This window comes from Hemitrygon akajei, chromosome 7 (assembly GCF_048418815.1).
Source record: "Hemitrygon akajei chromosome 7, sHemAka1.3, whole genome shotgun sequence".
Classification (NCBI taxonomy): domain Eukaryota; kingdom Metazoa; phylum Chordata; class Chondrichthyes; order Myliobatiformes; family Dasyatidae; genus Hemitrygon; species Hemitrygon akajei.
In genome coordinates, this window is record NC_133130.1 from 155195755 (window position 1) to 155213790 (window position 18036).

Here is an 18036-nt window from a genome sequence, read left to right on the forward strand (position 1 = left end):
TCCAGAGCAGTACACACAAAACGCTGGAGGAACTTAACAGGTCAGGCAGCATCTATGGAAAAGAATAAACAGCTGAAATTTTGGGTGACACCCTGCTTCAGGACTGAGAAGGACTGGGGAAGATGGCAGAGTTAAAAGGTGGAGGGAAGGGGGAGAAAGCTAAATGAAAGGTCAAGGGCTGGAAAAGGAAGAATCTGACACGAGAAAAGAAAGTGGACCATAGGAGAAAGGGAAAGAGGAGGGGACTCAGGGCGAAAATAATGGGCAGGGGAGATCAGAAGGTCCTCCTTCTTTCTTCTACAGTCCACTCTTCTCTCCTAACAGATTCTTTCTTCCCCAGTCTTTGACCTTTTCCACCCACTTGTCTTGACCTATCACCTTGCAGCTTGTCTCTTTCCCCTCACCCCCACCATTTTATTATGACATCCTCCCCCTTCCTTCTCAATACTGATGAAGGAACTTGGCCCAAAACATCAACTGTTTATTCTTTTCCATAGATGCTGCCTGACCTGCTGAGTTCCACCAGCTTTTTGTGCGTGTTACTCTAAACACATCACTTGCTGGTAGCCAGTATGCCAGGATGCAATATTTTACAGGTATTTAAACTACTATGAAGTCAAGTGGTATTAGAAGGAACTGAAAACTTAATGCTGAGGCCAAGATCCAATCAGCTAATGCCAGATCAGGCTCCAGAGACCCCTTTCACACAATTTATTCATATGTTGTTACTGTTTCTTATGTTATGTTCTTAATCCAAAATAAAGTTCTAACACACCTGAATGTAATTTGTTAATTCCAGGTAATGCCAAATACAATGAGGCCACTGGCTACCCCATGGTGCAGGAGTGGAGAGTGAGAAGCAACCTCTACAAGGTTAAGCTCAATTCAATAACCCAATCTGCAGGTAAAAATAATGCAAGTCACTGAAGACTTTTGCTGAATATTTCTTGCAGTAACTCAGAGGAGTTATGTAAAGCTAGTACAGAACGTTCGTCTTTAAACTCACCACATTCAAAGGGATGACTGACTGAAGATCTAACGGAAAATCAAGCTTTAGAGGATTTTGAAAACAGGAAAAGTTTATCAATCTGGAAAGAGTAATGAACAGAAGCCAGTAAAACAATAAGTGCTTAGATGCATCAATAGATGAAGAATGAAAATCATTGTAACTTACACATTTCATTGCTGACACTATTCAATCCCAATATTCTCACGTGGGATGCATCCAACAAGGCTGTAAGCAGTCACTTTTAATCTAATGTGCCCACAAAATTTATAGAGAATGCACCAGAAATGACAGACCAATAGGACTAGCTGTATGAACTTCAGTGGTTCAAAGACCACCTGCTCTACAGTTATGGATCTTTGCACTAATGGGACTTCTCTGGAGGCATGTTGACATACAAGTACAAAAAGCATAAACACAGTAAAAGTCACAAAATGTTGGTACACTTTATATAGTCTGTCAAGACTTGAAGCACAATGTCTCAACCTTCAGATTCCTTGGGAAATTCCTTTGTTTACAGTAAATTAAATAATACATTTTAGTGTGAACAAAATTAGTCATTGTATTTATTTTGGGGACATATACTGAAGTCCATTTGGCTGAGAATACTGAGGAAATGGCGAGCCAGCTGTGGAAAGTACAGAGTAATATATCCCATGTTTTTTAACATTTTGCTATTAAACATGCTATAGATGATCAGATTTTACATTGCACTACCAACAGGCTCAGGGACTTGACCAGGTAACTTCCTGAGATATTTAACCTCCCACAGAGAGGATTAAGAAGATTTTGGAGAAAATTAGTTTTTTTTTGTTCAAAGCTAACAAAATAACACTCCTTTAAAATGAGTAATTTCAGAAAAAGTGGTTAAATTAGCTGGTCATTAAGAACACAAGGATGATCAGTTTTCTTTTTAATTACATCGGGAAATTTAATTGCTTAATTTTAAAACAAGTACTATGCAATATCACTAATTATTTTATTCACGTAACAAATGAATAACCAGAAATGACAATTTAGCAAGAATTGTGCAATTATGGTCAGTACTGATCAGAGAACATGTTTCCTCAGAGATTCACACCACACAGCCTGATCAAACGTCCATTCTCAGAACTCCCTCCTTTAGTGCAATTTCTGGTTTTTTTTACTTCATGATTATTTTAGTCAAGAGCTTCCTTCAAAATCAGCAGAATCCATTTTTTTCTGTTGTTGTGGCTAAAGAAAAAGAGGTATAAATAACATGGGAAATAAAGATCCATAAATCTCAAATTAGAGAATTAACCTTCTCTTCAGTTTGGAAGCATAGTTAATAATTATCTCACCAATCAGAATTAAAGGGATGTGAGTGTAGTTTATCTTGCTATTTTAAATGTGATCAGTGTTTATTAATGACTACAATTTGCAAGATATTTTTAGATTTATCACATAAATCTAATCATAGATTTTCAAATGGGAGGCTGATGTGGTGAGGTTCTTATTGAGTTTAACTTAAAAACAATGTACTGTATATATTTGGCAGTAAGAACAAATATAAGCATTTTAATGCATACAAGATAAATCAACAAATCTATACAATTGATCTGATGGATTGTGTGGCTATGCAAATTGTTTGAAATGGGTGGTGAATTTCTTAATTTAAGCATATGGAAAATCTTGGAAATTTTCCATGGTAATGAAGACCATGCTTTTCCTGCTGAGCCTGTCCAGTAATGCAGCTGATAGAATGGGTTTCCTACCATCCTGTCATTGCAACATTCCTTTTAGTGGAGTTGGCATGATGCTTTGAACAGTTATGAAAATTGAACAAGAACTGCTTCATAAGATGCAATTTTGCTTGTTTGCCTGGTCCAACTTAAAAGCATAATCATTCAATAATTGTTTATCTCCATATACCTGCTTGTATCCCAGATCATTTTATTTCATTAATATTATTAAAACTCTCATGTAATTTTTATTTGCAGATTTTTCCAAACTTTCACCAATCTCTGCAAGTAGCTTTCCTAATTTCACTTTGAAAAAGCCTTGCATTACCTTTAACATTAGAATGCTAAATCTTAAAATCATGTACAATTTCTTCATTACATTTTCAGATCCCTTAATATTTTCAATATTTCAATCAAATGGTACTCTAACCTTGTAACGTCCAGAGAAAATACTAACATATATCCAACTTTTCCTCATATTTAATCCTTGAAGTCCAGTATTATTCTGGTAAATCTACACTGAACTCCATAAGATAATAAATCCTTTAAATATATACATACCAAATTTTTGGTACAGTTGCTAGAATTAGATTCATTTTCTCAATCAGTTTGTATCTCCATAATGCAGAACATCCACCTCTATTTTTTAAATCATTGAAACAAACCCAGGATATACCATAATTTAAAGACATCTGCAATGGGATGAGTTACAAGTACTGTATGTATATGTAAATGTAAGTTTCTGTCATTTTACTTTGTTCAAAGAATAGCATGAATGCCTGGTTGTGCTTTTGATTTCTCACATTGCAGAATTACATATTATTTTTGTGCCTAAAGTATTAACACAGTAAAACCTATTATTTTAAAATGCATAAAATATACTTGTTGCAAACAAAGAAGCAGGCTATGTTATTGGTGCAGTCCTCAAAGTTTTTTTTAAGAGAGACTTCATCACCACTGCTTAGCATTCAATGCAAACCAATATTAGAAACTGGATCAAGACATCAATATGTAAGGAATGCTGAGCGAGATGAGATACAGTGAACAGCAAGATTGTTTCTCCACAATAAATATGTCACTTTTAACATGTACAGAAGTGATCAATATTATGTCATAAATGGTTCAGTCTGGTGCTATAACTATTAATTAGCTCGTTAGTAATTGCAGGAAAGAATTTTATTATGGAACAATTCCTATTTAATGGACAATGGTTCTGTCTTTCTCAGAACACTACTTCCTAGAATCTTTACTTCAAGAGAAGCACTGTGAAATTTTGCCATCCATGAAAATACTAAAGGTTTTTCTGATTTGGAGTCAAGAGCTCCTTAAATCTTGTATTTGATTCATGAGAAATATTCAATCGTATATATTCAATTGAATGGACACTACTGCAAACAAAATTTTAAAATTTAAACAAGCTTCAACACTCTGTGCAAAAAAATTCTTTGGAGCTTAATCCTTGAAATCCAGCATTATTCAGATAAATCTACACGGTGATCCACAAAATAATATTCTTGAAAAAGGCTATCTATAACTATGTACATATCTACTTTGTGGTACATTTGCTGAAAATTGATTCATTTTCTCAGCCAGATAATTTTGTTAATGTTTCATTAATGATCATGAAACCAGATTTGGATCAGATCTATCATTAAGCAACTTTATAATTTAAAATGCTTCACAATTGATAAACATTCAAAAATTTATTCACAGTATACAACATATGGTTCAGGAGTTTTCCGCATCAACTCACCTTCTGTCCCCTTCCAAAATAATACTCTTGGTTGATCCAGACGTAATAAAAAAGCAGTTAATGTTAAACTCTTCATAGTTTAACTCCAATGCTAACATATGTCTTGCATTCATTTAACTGCTCTGCATATGGTCTACACTTGGCATCTCTTTTACATTTTTAAATAATGATTATTTTAAAATTTCTTCTCGAATTTAAGTACAGATTAGCAAATCATGCTGCGTTTTAATTCATTCTAATTGTTTTGGTTCAACACAATTCTTGGATTTCTTTAAGCTGTACTAAACAGGAGAGATGTTTCATATTTTACCCCCCCCCCCCATAATGGAAATGTGTGGATGAGTAGCATCAATCATTGCAGAATATATCATACCTTAATAAAGACTTGGTCCAGAGTCTTGTCCCAAAACTTTGCAACATACCTTTTGCCTCCATAGATACAGCTTGATCCATTGAGTTCATCCACCATTATGGCTTTTGTACCATAATGTTACTCTCCCCAAGTCCCTCTTGAAAGCACTGATTGTTTATTAGATGATTACCTAAGTGCTCACCCAAATGTTTGTGAACCATATATGTATCTTGATTGTGAATGGCAGGAAGTTAGTTTCTTTTTACATATTGCAGAACCTCTTGTGCATAATAAATTGACCACCTATGGTACCTTTGTGGTTTCTGCTGCTGTAGCCCATCCACTTCAAAATTTGACGTGTGTGTTCAGAGATGCTCTTCTGCACACCTCTGTTGTAAAACATGGTTCTTTGAGTTACTGTCACCCTCCTGTCAACCTGAACCAGTTTGGCTATTCTCCTCTGACCTCCTTCATTAACAAGGCATTTTTGCCCACAGAACTGCTGCTCACTGAATTTTTTTTGTTTTGTTTTTTTGCAACATTCTCTGTAAACTCTAGGGACTGTTGTACATGAAAATAACAGGAGATCAGCAGTTTCTGAGATACTCAAACCACCCTGGCTGGCACCACATTTCACAGTCAAAGTCACTTAGATCACATTTCTTTCCCATTCTGATGTTTGGTCTAAATGACAAATGAACCTCTTGACCATGTCTGCATGCTTTTTATGCATTGAGTTGCTGACAGATGATTGGCTGATTGGATATTTGAATTAACAAGGTGTACCTAATAAAGTGGCCACTGAGTGTATTTTCCTCAATAAGGAATATTAATTAATGATAAGATTTGAGAATCCCAGCCTATTTTCCTTTCAACCATTCATGGGGCTTGCCATGAGAGCCCAACAATAACAATGCCTAACATTAGCTGGATTATACCATCTTGCCTTAGTGCATATTCCTAAACAACAGCTCCTGAACAAGCTACCATAGAGATTTGAACTGAAGAATTATAGAGGATAAATTACAATTATTTGCCAAACTCAATTCTCTCATCACTTGAAAGAATTAATTTTTAAAAATGTTACAAATATGATTGTGTTCATAACCAGGAATTCAGAACTGGGCTACGAGTCTGATAAGACAAGAGGTTGCCAAATTAAGACGAAGATGAGAAATAATGCAAAATGTAGTAATTCCATACCCATTTGAGTTATGGTAGATCAATCAATAAGTATTTTCAAGATTGTCAGTTTTTAAATTGTATGTGAATAAAGAACACTGGGGGACAGACAGTACAGGTGTGCTGCAATCATATTGACCATTAAATCAAATTCAGGCTTAATTATCATTCAAACACACATGAATACAGCCAAACGAAACAGCATTCCTCCGGGGCCAAGGTGAAAAATACTCACAGCACATGAATCAAAATAGCTAAGAAAAAAAAAGTCACTCAAAAACACACATATATATATGTTTTTATGTTTGATTTGCAAGAGGCTGAAGTCCTGGCTTTTTTATCTTGTATTTGTGTTCAGGTTTCTCCAACGTGTTGAAAATGTTGAAGGGGGAGAGCAGCAGGGAGGACCTGATATCCATCATCCAGCAGTACGGTAGTCACTACATTGCTGAGGCTCTTTATGGCTCGGAGCTCACATGCAAAATACATTTTCCAAGTAAGAAGGTCCAGCAGCAGCTTTGGCTCCAATATCAGAAAGGTAAGATTAACAACACCCCTTCACATACATAGTTAGTGCTGTCAAGAGATCAATTATATGATTGTAGGGAAAAGCACTTCCACATAATCAATCTTTGCATCTCCACAACAACCCTAAGAACTACAGTGCTGGACACAAGTTTTATACAACTCTCTCTTCTACGCTTGTCTCTGCCAGCAAGCCACTTGGAGCTTTTAACTTCTCCAGGGCTCACTTCCTGCTTCCTTACTTTTAAGTCAAGTTTATTGTTGTGTGTGCAAGTTTGGTGGGGTACAGGTACAGTGAGCAACAGGTAGTTACGGACAACACACAGACATTAATTTATACATAAATTATACACAACTGTGAAAACTGACACAGAGACAAGTCCGTAATAGTGCAAGTGGTGCGTCATAATATTCCATTGCCGAAGTAGGATTATTGTTTAAATACCTACATTTTGGTGCCAGTCCCTCAGTACTGCTCTTGTGGGGTTACCTCTTCCTCATTTTAAAACATGTTACTCAGTTGACCTAGTATGAAATTCAACTGACAGACCTGTGTGTCCAAATATACTGACAGAAAATTTACATTGGTATCACATTATTGAGGATATGCCTGTTCACGAGTAGATAAACCCAACATAAAAATTAGCATTAGTGTACACTCCAGTCATGATCTGTACAAGAGAAAATCTGCAGATGCTGGAAATCCAAAGCAACACACACAAAATGCTGGAGGCACTCAGCAGGCCAGGCATCATCTATGGAAAAGAGTAAACAGTCAACCTTTTGGGCCGAGACCCTTCAAGTGAGCTTTTCAGGTTAATTTCAATATAAAGATACAGATGATCTGGCAGATGATTAATCTGGCAGATCAGGCGTCCAAAAAATCATAATTACCGAGAAAGGTGAGTATGGTTTATTTCTGAACTGTAATTTACTCATGAACAAAAAGCACTTGACACCCCCGGAAAAAAATGCTCTTTAAGTATTTGGGCCCAGTTTTAATAGTGATATTGGGTTTAACCGTCACAAAACTGAGAGCAATGTAGGATCTCTATTTGTGCATTAGCATGGAAATCGCAAAGTTGGTGTTAGTAACGTAACCCTTTTCCAGACTGTTTGCTGCATTTGCCAGTGGAATCAAGTATTATCAATTGAACTGTGGTTAACTATTTTCAGAGTATTTTGAAAATATTGTTCTTCATTGAAAAAGGTCCATGTGAGTTTCTAATGGTACTCTGAAACATTATTGCTTAGTACCATGTTAGTCCCTAAAAATGTACAATTTTGTGTATTGTTTTTCTTTCAAAAGTTGAAAAAATTGAATACAAAATAAAAAAGGAAAAGCTTTATAGTCATCCTCTACTTAACTGTCACCTGTATGTTCCTGGTTTTCTGTAAAGTATGCAAAACTTTTATAAGTGATTATCTATAAGATTGCTTATTGCCACTTTGCTTGTTTGATGTCACCAGTCACTTGATTCCTGGGATCCCTTTGGATCCATGCCTGGCAGCAAATGATGTTAGAAGTCCAAAGCATAAAGATAAATCAAAAGGCAGAAAGAAATGTTCACTGAAAAATCCAGGCATTCTGATAGATGTTGTCTATGAGAAGGATTTTAAATAAAACAGCTTTTCTATCCCAAAATTCCCTTTAAAGAAAAATTTTGTGACCAAAATTTAAGTTTTGGGAGCACCAATACTTGATGCATAAATCAGCATGCATTATCTAGGCTTGTCTGGTGTTAACTTCTAACAGTAATCTTACCTATGGTGTCTATTAATTGATTAGAATGTGCTTAGAATCTAGAATTTCTCTTTGTGTTGGATGACTGATGTCTAAATAGAAACAGTTTTTCCATTGGGTTCTAAGGCAACAGCAAACTTTGTCATTATTTCAGAGGGTCACATCATCAGCTACCTTTGTAACTGTGAGAATTCCAGGGATTCTGCAGAAATGGGCAATCCAGAATTGAAGTTAATGGGTCATCTCTTTTTTTATGAATACACTGCTCCTGGACAGCACAGGGGAGTGCCACAAGCAAGCTCAAAAGTAATAATGAGAATTTGTATTGATTCCCACATTGAAGAATGAATGCAAATAACTGGGCTTAGTTATTTGTTTTCTTATTTTCTCTTTCATTTGTATGAAATTATTAGAGAAATAACTGTTCTGATAGCTTAAACCAGCTAACACAAGAGATTCTGTAGTTGCTGGAAATTTTGAGCAATACACACAAAGTACTGGAGGAATTCAACAAGTCAGGCAGTGTCAATGGAGGGTAATAAACAGTTTCGCTCTTCAAACTGTATCCAAGAACCTAGTACTGATCACTTTAAGAGGGCAGCCACAATCTTAATTCAACATCTGAGGTTAATAATAAATACTTTGTAGGAAGCCAGTCCTACAAAGTCACCCTGGCTTACTCATGAACTATTAACTCCCAACTATTTGCATTTCTGTTCCTTATTGTTCCAATCTTGTAAACAAAACAAAAACAAAAAAGCATTATGAACTTATATCAGCAGAAAAGAGCTATAACATCTGACCCAACACAGTTTGTGTACACTAGAAGACTGGTAGCCACTGGCTCTTGAGACCAGGGTAGACTTCAGACAAATTTTGGATAATTTCTTCCAATGCATGAATAAAAAGTGCTAATTTATTTTAACTTTACAACCAATGAAGTATGGTTATAAAACACAGAATATGCTATAGGACAGTACAGCACATGATGGGCCAACCTTTTCTCCCCAAGAAAAACCTAACACTTCCCTTCAAATATTCATCCACCTGCCTACCTCAGAGACTCATCCATATCCCTAGAAAAACCTACCTCTGACATTCCCCCCCCCCCAATACTTTGCTCAAATCACTTTAAAATTTTGCCCCCACATATTAGCCATTTCTGCCCTGGATAAAAAGTCTCTGGCTGTGCATTCTATCTGTGTCTCTTATGAACCATCATTAAATCACCTCTTTATCATCCTTGATTGCAAAGAGAAAACCCCTAGCTTGCTCAAATTATCCTCATAAGACATACTCTATAATCCAGGCAGTTTCCTGGTAAATCTCCTCTGCACCCTCTCTAAAGCTTCCATATCCCTTCTTGAATGAGGCAACCAGAACTCAACATAATACTCCAAGTGTGGTCTAACCAGAGATTTATAGAGCTGTAACATTACTTTATTGCTTTTGAACTCAATCCTCCAACTAACGAAAGCCAATACACCATATGCTTTCTTAACAACCCTATCAACTTGAGCAGCAACTTCGTCGGATTTATGGACATGGACCCCCAAGATCCCTCTGATCCTCCACACTGTTAAGAAACCTGTCATTAATCCTGTTTCCTGCCTTCAAGTTCAACCTTAAAAGTGTATCACCTCAGAATTCAATCTGGAAAACTATCTGCCACTTCTCAGCTCATCTCTATATCCATCATTGTCTCTGTAATCTGTGACAATCTTCTACATTATCCACACCACCACCAACCTTCATGTCATCTGCAAACTTGCTAACCTACCCTTCCAGTTCCTCATTCAAGTCATTTATAACAATCACGAAGAGCAGGGGTCCCATTGGTCACTGACCTACAGGCAGAATATGATCCATCTTCTATCACTCTTTGCTTTCTGTGAGCAAACCAATTCTGAATCCACACAGCCAAATTTCCCTGGATCCCATGCCTCCCGACTTTCTGAATGATCCTACCATGGAAATTCTTGGCAAATACTTTACTAAAAGCCATACACCACTTCCACTGTTCTACCTTTATCAATGTGTTTTTGTCACTTCTCAAAGAATTGAATCAGGCTCGTGAGGCACAACTTTCCCCTCACAAAATTGACCATCCCTAATCAGATTATGCACCTTCAAATACTCTTAAGTCCTGTCTCTAAGAATCCTCTCCAATAGTTTTCCCAACCACTAACATAAGACTCACTGGTCTATAATTCCTAGGATTATCCCTATTACCTATTATCCCTATTAACAAAGGACTAACATTTACCACACTCCAATGTTCTGGTACTACTACTGTGGCCAGTGAGGACGCGAAGATCATTACCAAAGATGCAACAATCTCTTCCCTTGCTTACCATAGTAACCTGGGGTATATTCTGTCCAGCCCCAGGGACCTTATCAAATGTTTTTTTAAAGATCCAGCACATTCTCTTTCTTAACATTAACATGTTTCAGCATATTAACCTGTTGTCAAGGTCCCTCTCACTCTGAATACTGAAGCAAAGTATTTGTTAAGGACCTCCCTACCTCCTCCAACTCCAAGCACATTTCCTCTTTTATCCCTAATGGGTCCTACCATCACACTAGTCATCCTTCTGTGCTTCACACATGTGTAGAACACCTTGAGGTTTTCCTTAATCCTACTTGTCAAGGCCTTTTTGTGTACTCTTATAACTCTCCTAAGTCCACTAAACTCCTTCCTGGCTACCTTGTAACTCTCTAGAACCCTGTCTGATTGTTTCCTAAACCTTAAGAATGCTTCTTTCTTCCTCTGGATTAGATGTTTCACACCTCGTCACCATGGTTCCTTCACCCTACCAGCCTTTCCCTGCCGCGGTTGGACAAACCTATCCAGAACCCCATGCAAGTGCTCCCTAAACAATCACTGCATTTCCGTACTGCATTCCTGAGTACGTCTGTTCCCAATTCACACTCCTAATTTCCTCCCCCAATTAAATACTTTTCCATACTCTCTCCTCCTGTGCCTGTACAAGGCTATGGTAAAGGTTAGGGAATTGTGGTCAATGTTTCTGAAATGCTCACCCACTGATAGATCTGTCACCAGACCAGGTTCATTGTCAGTACCAGATCCAGTATGGCCTCTTCTCTAGTTGGTCTGTCTGCATATTGTCTCAGGGACCCTTCCTGGACATGCCTAACAAATTCTCCCCCATGTAAACCTTTTGCACTAAGTTGTAAATTTGGAAACATGGCAACCATGGAGCTCTCAGTGAACTCCCACACCATTAATGTGGTGAAGTACTTTTTTCATAAATGCAAGTTGAGCTTTGATCTTTCCTATCTAGTGACGTGAACAGTTGTAATTTCACTTGCAAAGGCAGAACATTGGTTAAAGATCTGGTCCAGTGCTCCCTCACTACTGAACCGATTTGGGAACATATTTTCATGATCAAATCTTTGAAATGGGATTTAGATCTAGAACCTTCTGATTTAGGGCTGTAATACCCAAGCGTGCATTTCTCTCACTTTAGCTTTGTGTTCCTAAATTAATTGATGTCTGGAGTAACTGGTGATCACAAGTGAACAAGGTTGGAAGCAAATGTCAATACAAATTAATGGAAGCTCAGAGTCTTGACAGATCTGTGCAGTACTGATCTTATATGGCAGAATTTAACACTTCCCCCACCCCCTAACTGGCTCAACCCCAGATAGAGTTTATTCTGTAGAGTAGAAGTTACAATTTAAGACATTTAAAAGACATGTAAACAGGAAAGATTTAGAGGGATATGGGCCAAATGCAGTCAAATGGGACTTGGTTGGCATGGACAAGTTTGTTCAAATAGCCTGTTTCTGTTTTGTATAGCTTAATATGATTAAACATGACTTAATATGATTAAACAGAGACCACCAAAACAAAAACATAAAATCTGACAAGACTATGACTGACAGCCACCTTATGACAATGGCCCCAGTCACGAGTTGTTTAATTAATCAAGCAATGACTGTCAAGTGTCCAGCCAATGACCAGAAGGAAATCTGTAGCAACTATTTCAGAGGTGTTTGCTTCAGTTCCAAGGGAAAAAATAACTACCCAAGGAATTAGCAAGAGTAGAGGTTTTCCATTTATGGATAATGTATTTTCACTTCAGTGGCATGCAACATAGCATTTTAAATGAAAATTTTAAAAACACTTCACTAACCTGTCTGCAGAGCACTTCTGTGCAGCATCAGTTTACACCAGATACACAAAAATAGGCTTGAGAGAGTAACTGTTTATTTAGCAGTAACTCCACTTTCCTTTTCAGTCTGTCAGCAAAACATCTTATTAACTTAGCTTAAGTGACAGCCTCAAACCTAGCTGCTGCCTAAACACAACCATTCTGAAATACACACAAAATGCTGGAGGAACTTAGCAGGTCAGGCAGCATCTATGGAGGGGATTAAACAGTCAATATTTTGGACCATGAACCTCAACCACACTTTCAATGCATTACGGTGCTCAAGAAATAAAACAAGAAAACATTTTGCAAACTTTTCTTTTGAGATTATCATTACCGTTCCAGAATGCGGCATTAAAAAACTACAGTTTAAACTTCTAAAACGCTTTATTAAAGTGGCACTCACTGTGAAGCAAGGTAACTTCAAGTACTGTTTTACAAACTGCAGATCAAATGATCTGACCGTGTGCCATGACCATGTGCCAGAGTGGTTTATTCAATATGCTTTCCAGCATGCAGAAGAGTTAGTTTCATGGTCAGATCTTAATTAGATATTGTTATCCTCCGTGAAGTCTCTGTTTCACAAAGAGACCAAGCCTATAACAGTTGATTGCTCCATTGACAGGAATGAGCTCACTGACTGGAACGCAGTGCAGGCTCGCCATTTGGAGATCAGTTTACAATCTGCCGCCTTGTATGATAGCTGTAGATTTTAATACAGTGATCCCAGCAGTCCAACACCAGAAGCTGGCCCTTTGCTGACACAGCCACACCAACTGGACACACCAGGCCTTCTCGCAACAGACTGACAAACCCACCCTCCTTGGGAAAGAGGAGGATCTCCTTGCGTCCGCTGTCAGCAACGATGAGGTTCCCGCCCGTGTCGACGCACATCCCCGCGATGCAGCGGAAGTCTTCGTTCTCGGCGAAGAAGTGGCTGTACTGTCGGCTGAGCTGCCCCTCTGAGTTGACGGAGCCAATGGAGAAGCCACCCTCCAAGTGGTGCTCATTCTGACTGTTCTCCAAGTTCAGGCCCAGGCCCTGGGTGAAGTAGATGCTGCCATTGGCGTCACAGGTCACGAACTTGGGCCTGACCGCACTGCACAGCCGGGAGTAGTTTACCACACCAACGTTACGGTCCACTGTTAGGCACCACAGCTTCCCACCTTCCACATCTGTTACCACAAACTGCCCCGTCGGCATTGCTGCAATGCCCCAGGGCTTTGTCAGCTGGTTCCTGTGACAGGCCACACACTGGCCCCCAGTCGTGTAGATCTTGACAGAGTTGTCATAGTTATCTGTGATGCCAATTAAGCCGCTGCTATTTACAGCCACAGAGAGTGGTATCAGGTTGGGGAGCTCAGCGCCGAGAAAACTCAGGACAAAGTTGTCAATACTGTTTGGGCTTCTTCGAATCTCCTTCATGAAGCCTTTCCTGTTGAAGAGCTGCACCCGGAAGTTGCCCCGATCTGCCACCAGCACTTCCCCTTGCACGGTCACGCACAGGCTCACCGGGAGGTGGAACATCCCGGGCAGGTTGCCATGTGAACCGATCTTCTTCAGGAGTTGGCAGCTCGGAGGCCCGCAGGCCATGCTTTCAGGCGCCCTGCTTTTGGGTGGAGAAGCTGGAGATGAGAAGCTGGCCATCTCTTTGGAAGAGTCTACCTCTTGGGTCAGCTCAGAGGGGGCGAACGTCTCCATGAGCGTTTCTTGGATGGTGATAGTGTGAGGCCTCGATTCAAGCTGACCGACTTCGATGGGATCCAGGTGATCCTTTTTAACCAGTTCAGGCTGCTGCAGTGTCAACTGAGCGGGCATGTTGCTTGTCAGATCAGGATCTTCTTCATCGATGTCCTCCTCCAGGAGCGCAGTGTCTGCCTGCTTGATTTTTGTGCTGAGGTAATCGCACCGGGAGACAATCTGCACCTCCGCGATGTTGATCAGGTAAGCGTGCTCCTCCAGAACTTGGTTGTTCATCCTCTCCACTTCCGACACAGCCGAAGTGAAAGCCCTGCGGGATTTGGCCAGTTCTTCCTGCACCCTCCTCTCGGCCCGGGAATATTCCTGGTGGACGGCCTTGTACTTGGCCTGCATGCTTTTCGCGACAGCGTCCACCGCCGCCTTCTTGCGCTGCATGTCGGCCAGCATTTCCCGCAGCCCGCCGAGCTTGGCCACGATCTCCTTCCGCCGCTGCTCGGCTGCAGCCCGGATGGTGACCACTGGGTGCCCCTGCACCTGGTGTTGGTCAGTCCTGCAGGTCTCACAGAGAACCAGGTTGCACTTCTGGCAGAAGTTGCGAGGCAGCCTCTTGCAACAGACTTTGCACATGACCATGCACATCGCCTCACTCAGGCTGGCTGAGTCAATAATCTTTAAAACCGTCAGATTGTCTGACAGCTGGGACAGGTTGTTCATCCTGGTTATTTTACTGCAGAAAGGGCAACGTACTCCATTAATGCTATCGGCTATCAGCTTTTCCAGACATTGCTTACATATGGTGTGTCCACACTGCAGGAGCTTCGGTCTTATCGCAGTCTGGTTGAAGGTCTCCATGCAGATGGGGCATTCTAGCACCTCCCGAACAATATCGGCATCCAGGCTGGTAGCCATAGCCATGGCTAGGCATCTAATTCACCTAAGGGGAATGAAGAGCACAAACATTGGTAAGACACAGCTGAGCAGGGTCACAGAGATTGCAGATGCTGGGATCTGGAGCAACACAACAAAATGCTGGAGGAGCTCAGTGGGTCAGGCAGTATCAATGGAAGGAAACATTTTGAGTCAAGACCCTTCAAGGGTCCAGATGAAGAGTCTCGAATGTCAACTATTCTCCTCCACAAATGCTGCCTGTCCACTGAATTCTTACATAATACTCAGTGTGACATTACCTTCTGTTCAGAATTTCCATGGGACCCACAAAATATTGACACCAGCCAAGCAGTATTTACTTTCCAAATTGAAAGTAACTAACTGGAGGAGTGCATTCTTTTTCTGAACAGTAGGAAACACACAATCCAAAATACTGGCTACTTGCAGCACTATCCATGGTAGAGGCAAGTACCTTCACACTTAATCGCCAAGGCATTGTAAACTACAGTTCAAGTGCATGAATAGATTGGTAGTTGACTGTTAGCATACACTTGGTATGCCGATAGGCCCGAATCCGAGCGGTAATATTGCATGAAAGCACTTTATATGTGTGTGCCTTTAACACGTGTAACGTTACATGGCGAACACGGTTATCAAGAAGTCAACGCGGCGCGTTTTATTTGAAGCCAATGATTCTGCAATTAAGTCCCACAGAACGTCGCATCAGGCCTCAACGCCAAGCACCTTCCTCATCGCAACTTTCCGATTGCCGCTGTTTTACATACTAATGCAGCACAGCCAGTTGCAGAATAATTTAAGTGTTGCTGGTCTAATTTCGACACGCAAATGAGAATTACTGCAATGCCAGCAGTGGGATTGCAACCTTCAGGCTGCATTATTGCAGAGGTCGTTGCATTAACCCCCCCCCCCCCCCCCCCCACACACACAAACTCCATTCGATATGCAGCCTCTTTATTTGCGGAGATAAGTATGATTCAGGGTTTGCCAGAGAGCAATGCGATGCGGTGATATTCCGAGTTTCCACTGTCTAACTTACCAGCAAGGTGCAACCCGCGCTTCTCTCCCCTCACTGCCGTACACCCGGGCCTTCCTCGTTCGTCACCCAGGAGCCCGCCCTCGCGATACGCGGCGATTGGTCTCCTCCTCTGTAGAGCACGCAGGCTGATTGGTTGGCCCTGTTGACAATCAAGTGACCTGTAAATGCACGTCGGGGTGAAAATTGTCGTTCGCACGTCTGGCTAGTTTTATCTCTGTGGTTTTTTAATGTACTTTTGTTTGTTGAATGCACTTTCGAAAGCTTGTGTGGGTGTATTATATTCTGAGCGCAATATTTAACCATCAGCAGTTTATTTCGTGCCATCTTTAGTGATACATAATAGCGTTGAGTCTTTTGAAGGTGCATTCTCATAATAAAAAAAGTTCTAGTTTTTTTAATTCTACCAGTCAATTGTAATAATGCAATGTGATAATGCCGATGTAAATTGAGCAGAGGACTGTTAGATTTGAATCAGTATCTGGGAGAGAAACCAACAGTGTCGTCAAAAAGGTTCATTTGTCAATGAAACAAAGGCTCTTGAGAGTACGGAGCGTTACAGGTGACAAAAGATATAGCGGTTAAAAGTTTAAAATGAAACATGAAGAGGAGACTTACAATACTTAATGTAACACATAACAGTATAAGTCAAGTTTATAGTCAAGTTCAGGTGAAATACAGTTGCAATGAAAGACTTGCTTCCAGTAGCAAAGCAACCAACTGGCGGCAGTGTTGAAACACATCTTCATTCTCTTACTACACTAGTCGGAAGTTCCCACCTACTTATAAAGGACAACAATCATACCAGGGCCCAAGAAGAGCAGAGTGAACTACCACAAAGTCTGCTGCTTAGTGACACATCTACTGTGATGAAGTGCTTTGAGAGGTTGGTCATGGCTAGAATCAATTCTTAGCTAAGCAAAGACTTGGACCCACTGCAGTTTGCCTCTCATCACAACAGGTTTGCAGTGGATGCAATCTCATTGGCTCTCCACTGGACCTTGGATCAGCTGGACGATATCAATACCTACATTAGGCTGCTGTTCATTGATTAAAGCTCAGCATTCAACTCAATATTCTAATCAACAAGCTCCAAAAGCTGAGCCTCTGTACCTCCGTCTAACTGGATCCTTCACTTCCGCAACCAAGAGACGACAGCTTGTGTGGATTTGAAATAACATCTCCTCCTTGTTGATGAGCAACACTAGTACACCTCAAGGATGCATGCTTAGCCCACTGCTCTACCTCCTCTACACCCATGACTGTGCGGCTCGGCACAGCTGAACCACCATCTATACACTTGTCAATAACACAGTTATTGTTTACAGAAATTCAGATGGTGACGAGGAGGCATACAGGAGCGAGATAAATCAACTGGATGAGTGGTGTCACAGCAACAACCTCACACTCAATATCAGTAGGACGAAGGATTTGATTGTGGTCTTCAGGAAGGGGAAGTCAAGGAACACACACCAGTCCTCATCAAGGGATCAGAAGTGGATAAGGTGAGCAGTTTCATGTTTCTGAGTGTCAGCATCTCCGAGGATCTATCCAAGGCCCAATATATTGATGCAATTAGAGAGAAGGCATGGCAGTAGCTATATTTCATTAGGAGTTTGAGGAGAATTGATAAGTATCCAAAGGCACTTACAGATTTCTACAGATGTAGCCTGGAGAGCATTCCAACTGGTTGCATCACTGTGTGGTATGGAGAAGCCACTGAACAGGATCGGAAAAAGATGCAGAGAGTTGTAAACGCAAACACGAGGAAATCTGCCGATGCTGGAAATTCAAGAAACACACACAAAATGCTGGTGGAATGCAGCAGGCCAGCCAGCATCTATAGGCAGAAGTACAGTCAACGTAAAACTCAGGTAGCTCCATCATAGGCACTAGCCTCCTAGCATCCAGGACACCTTCAAAAGGCAATGCCTCAAAAAGGCATCATCT

At 40.4% G+C, this 18036-nt stretch overlaps 2 protein-coding genes across 6 annotated transcripts in view; one reads left to right on the top strand and one right to left on the bottom strand.

The window, feature by feature from the left end:
* The window catches only part of LOC140731037 (astrotactin-2-like), a 1710280-nt gene that overhangs the window by 1104633 nt on the left and 587611 nt on the right, over nucleotides 1-18036 (top strand). For all 5 annotated transcript variants that reach the window (XM_073052234.1, XM_073052229.1, XM_073052230.1 and 2 more), the window contains 2 exons: nucleotides 800-904; nucleotides 6355-6534. In XM_073052234.1, coding sequence (XP_072908335.1) covers nucleotides 800-904; nucleotides 6355-6534 — 285 coding nt within the window. The remainder of the gene's footprint in view (nucleotides 1-799; nucleotides 905-6354; nucleotides 6535-18036) is intronic.
* trim32 (tripartite motif containing 32) lies at nucleotides 12478-16163 on the bottom strand. Its single transcript, XM_073052235.1, has 2 exons — nucleotides 16090-16163; nucleotides 12478-15078 (listed from the first exon to the last, which is right to left on the bottom strand). Exon 2 carries the CDS (start codon nucleotides 15057-15059, stop codon nucleotides 13116-13118), a length of 1944 nt encoding a protein of 647 aa, XP_072908336.1. The 5' UTR covers nucleotides 15060-15078; nucleotides 16090-16163; the 3' UTR covers nucleotides 12478-13115.

What these genes read in the sequence shown, in the direction of transcription:
- trim32 (XM_073052235.1), bottom strand. Translation starts at nt 15,059, where the DNA reads ATGGCTATGGCTACCAGCCTGGATGCCGATATTGTTCGGGAGGTGCTA.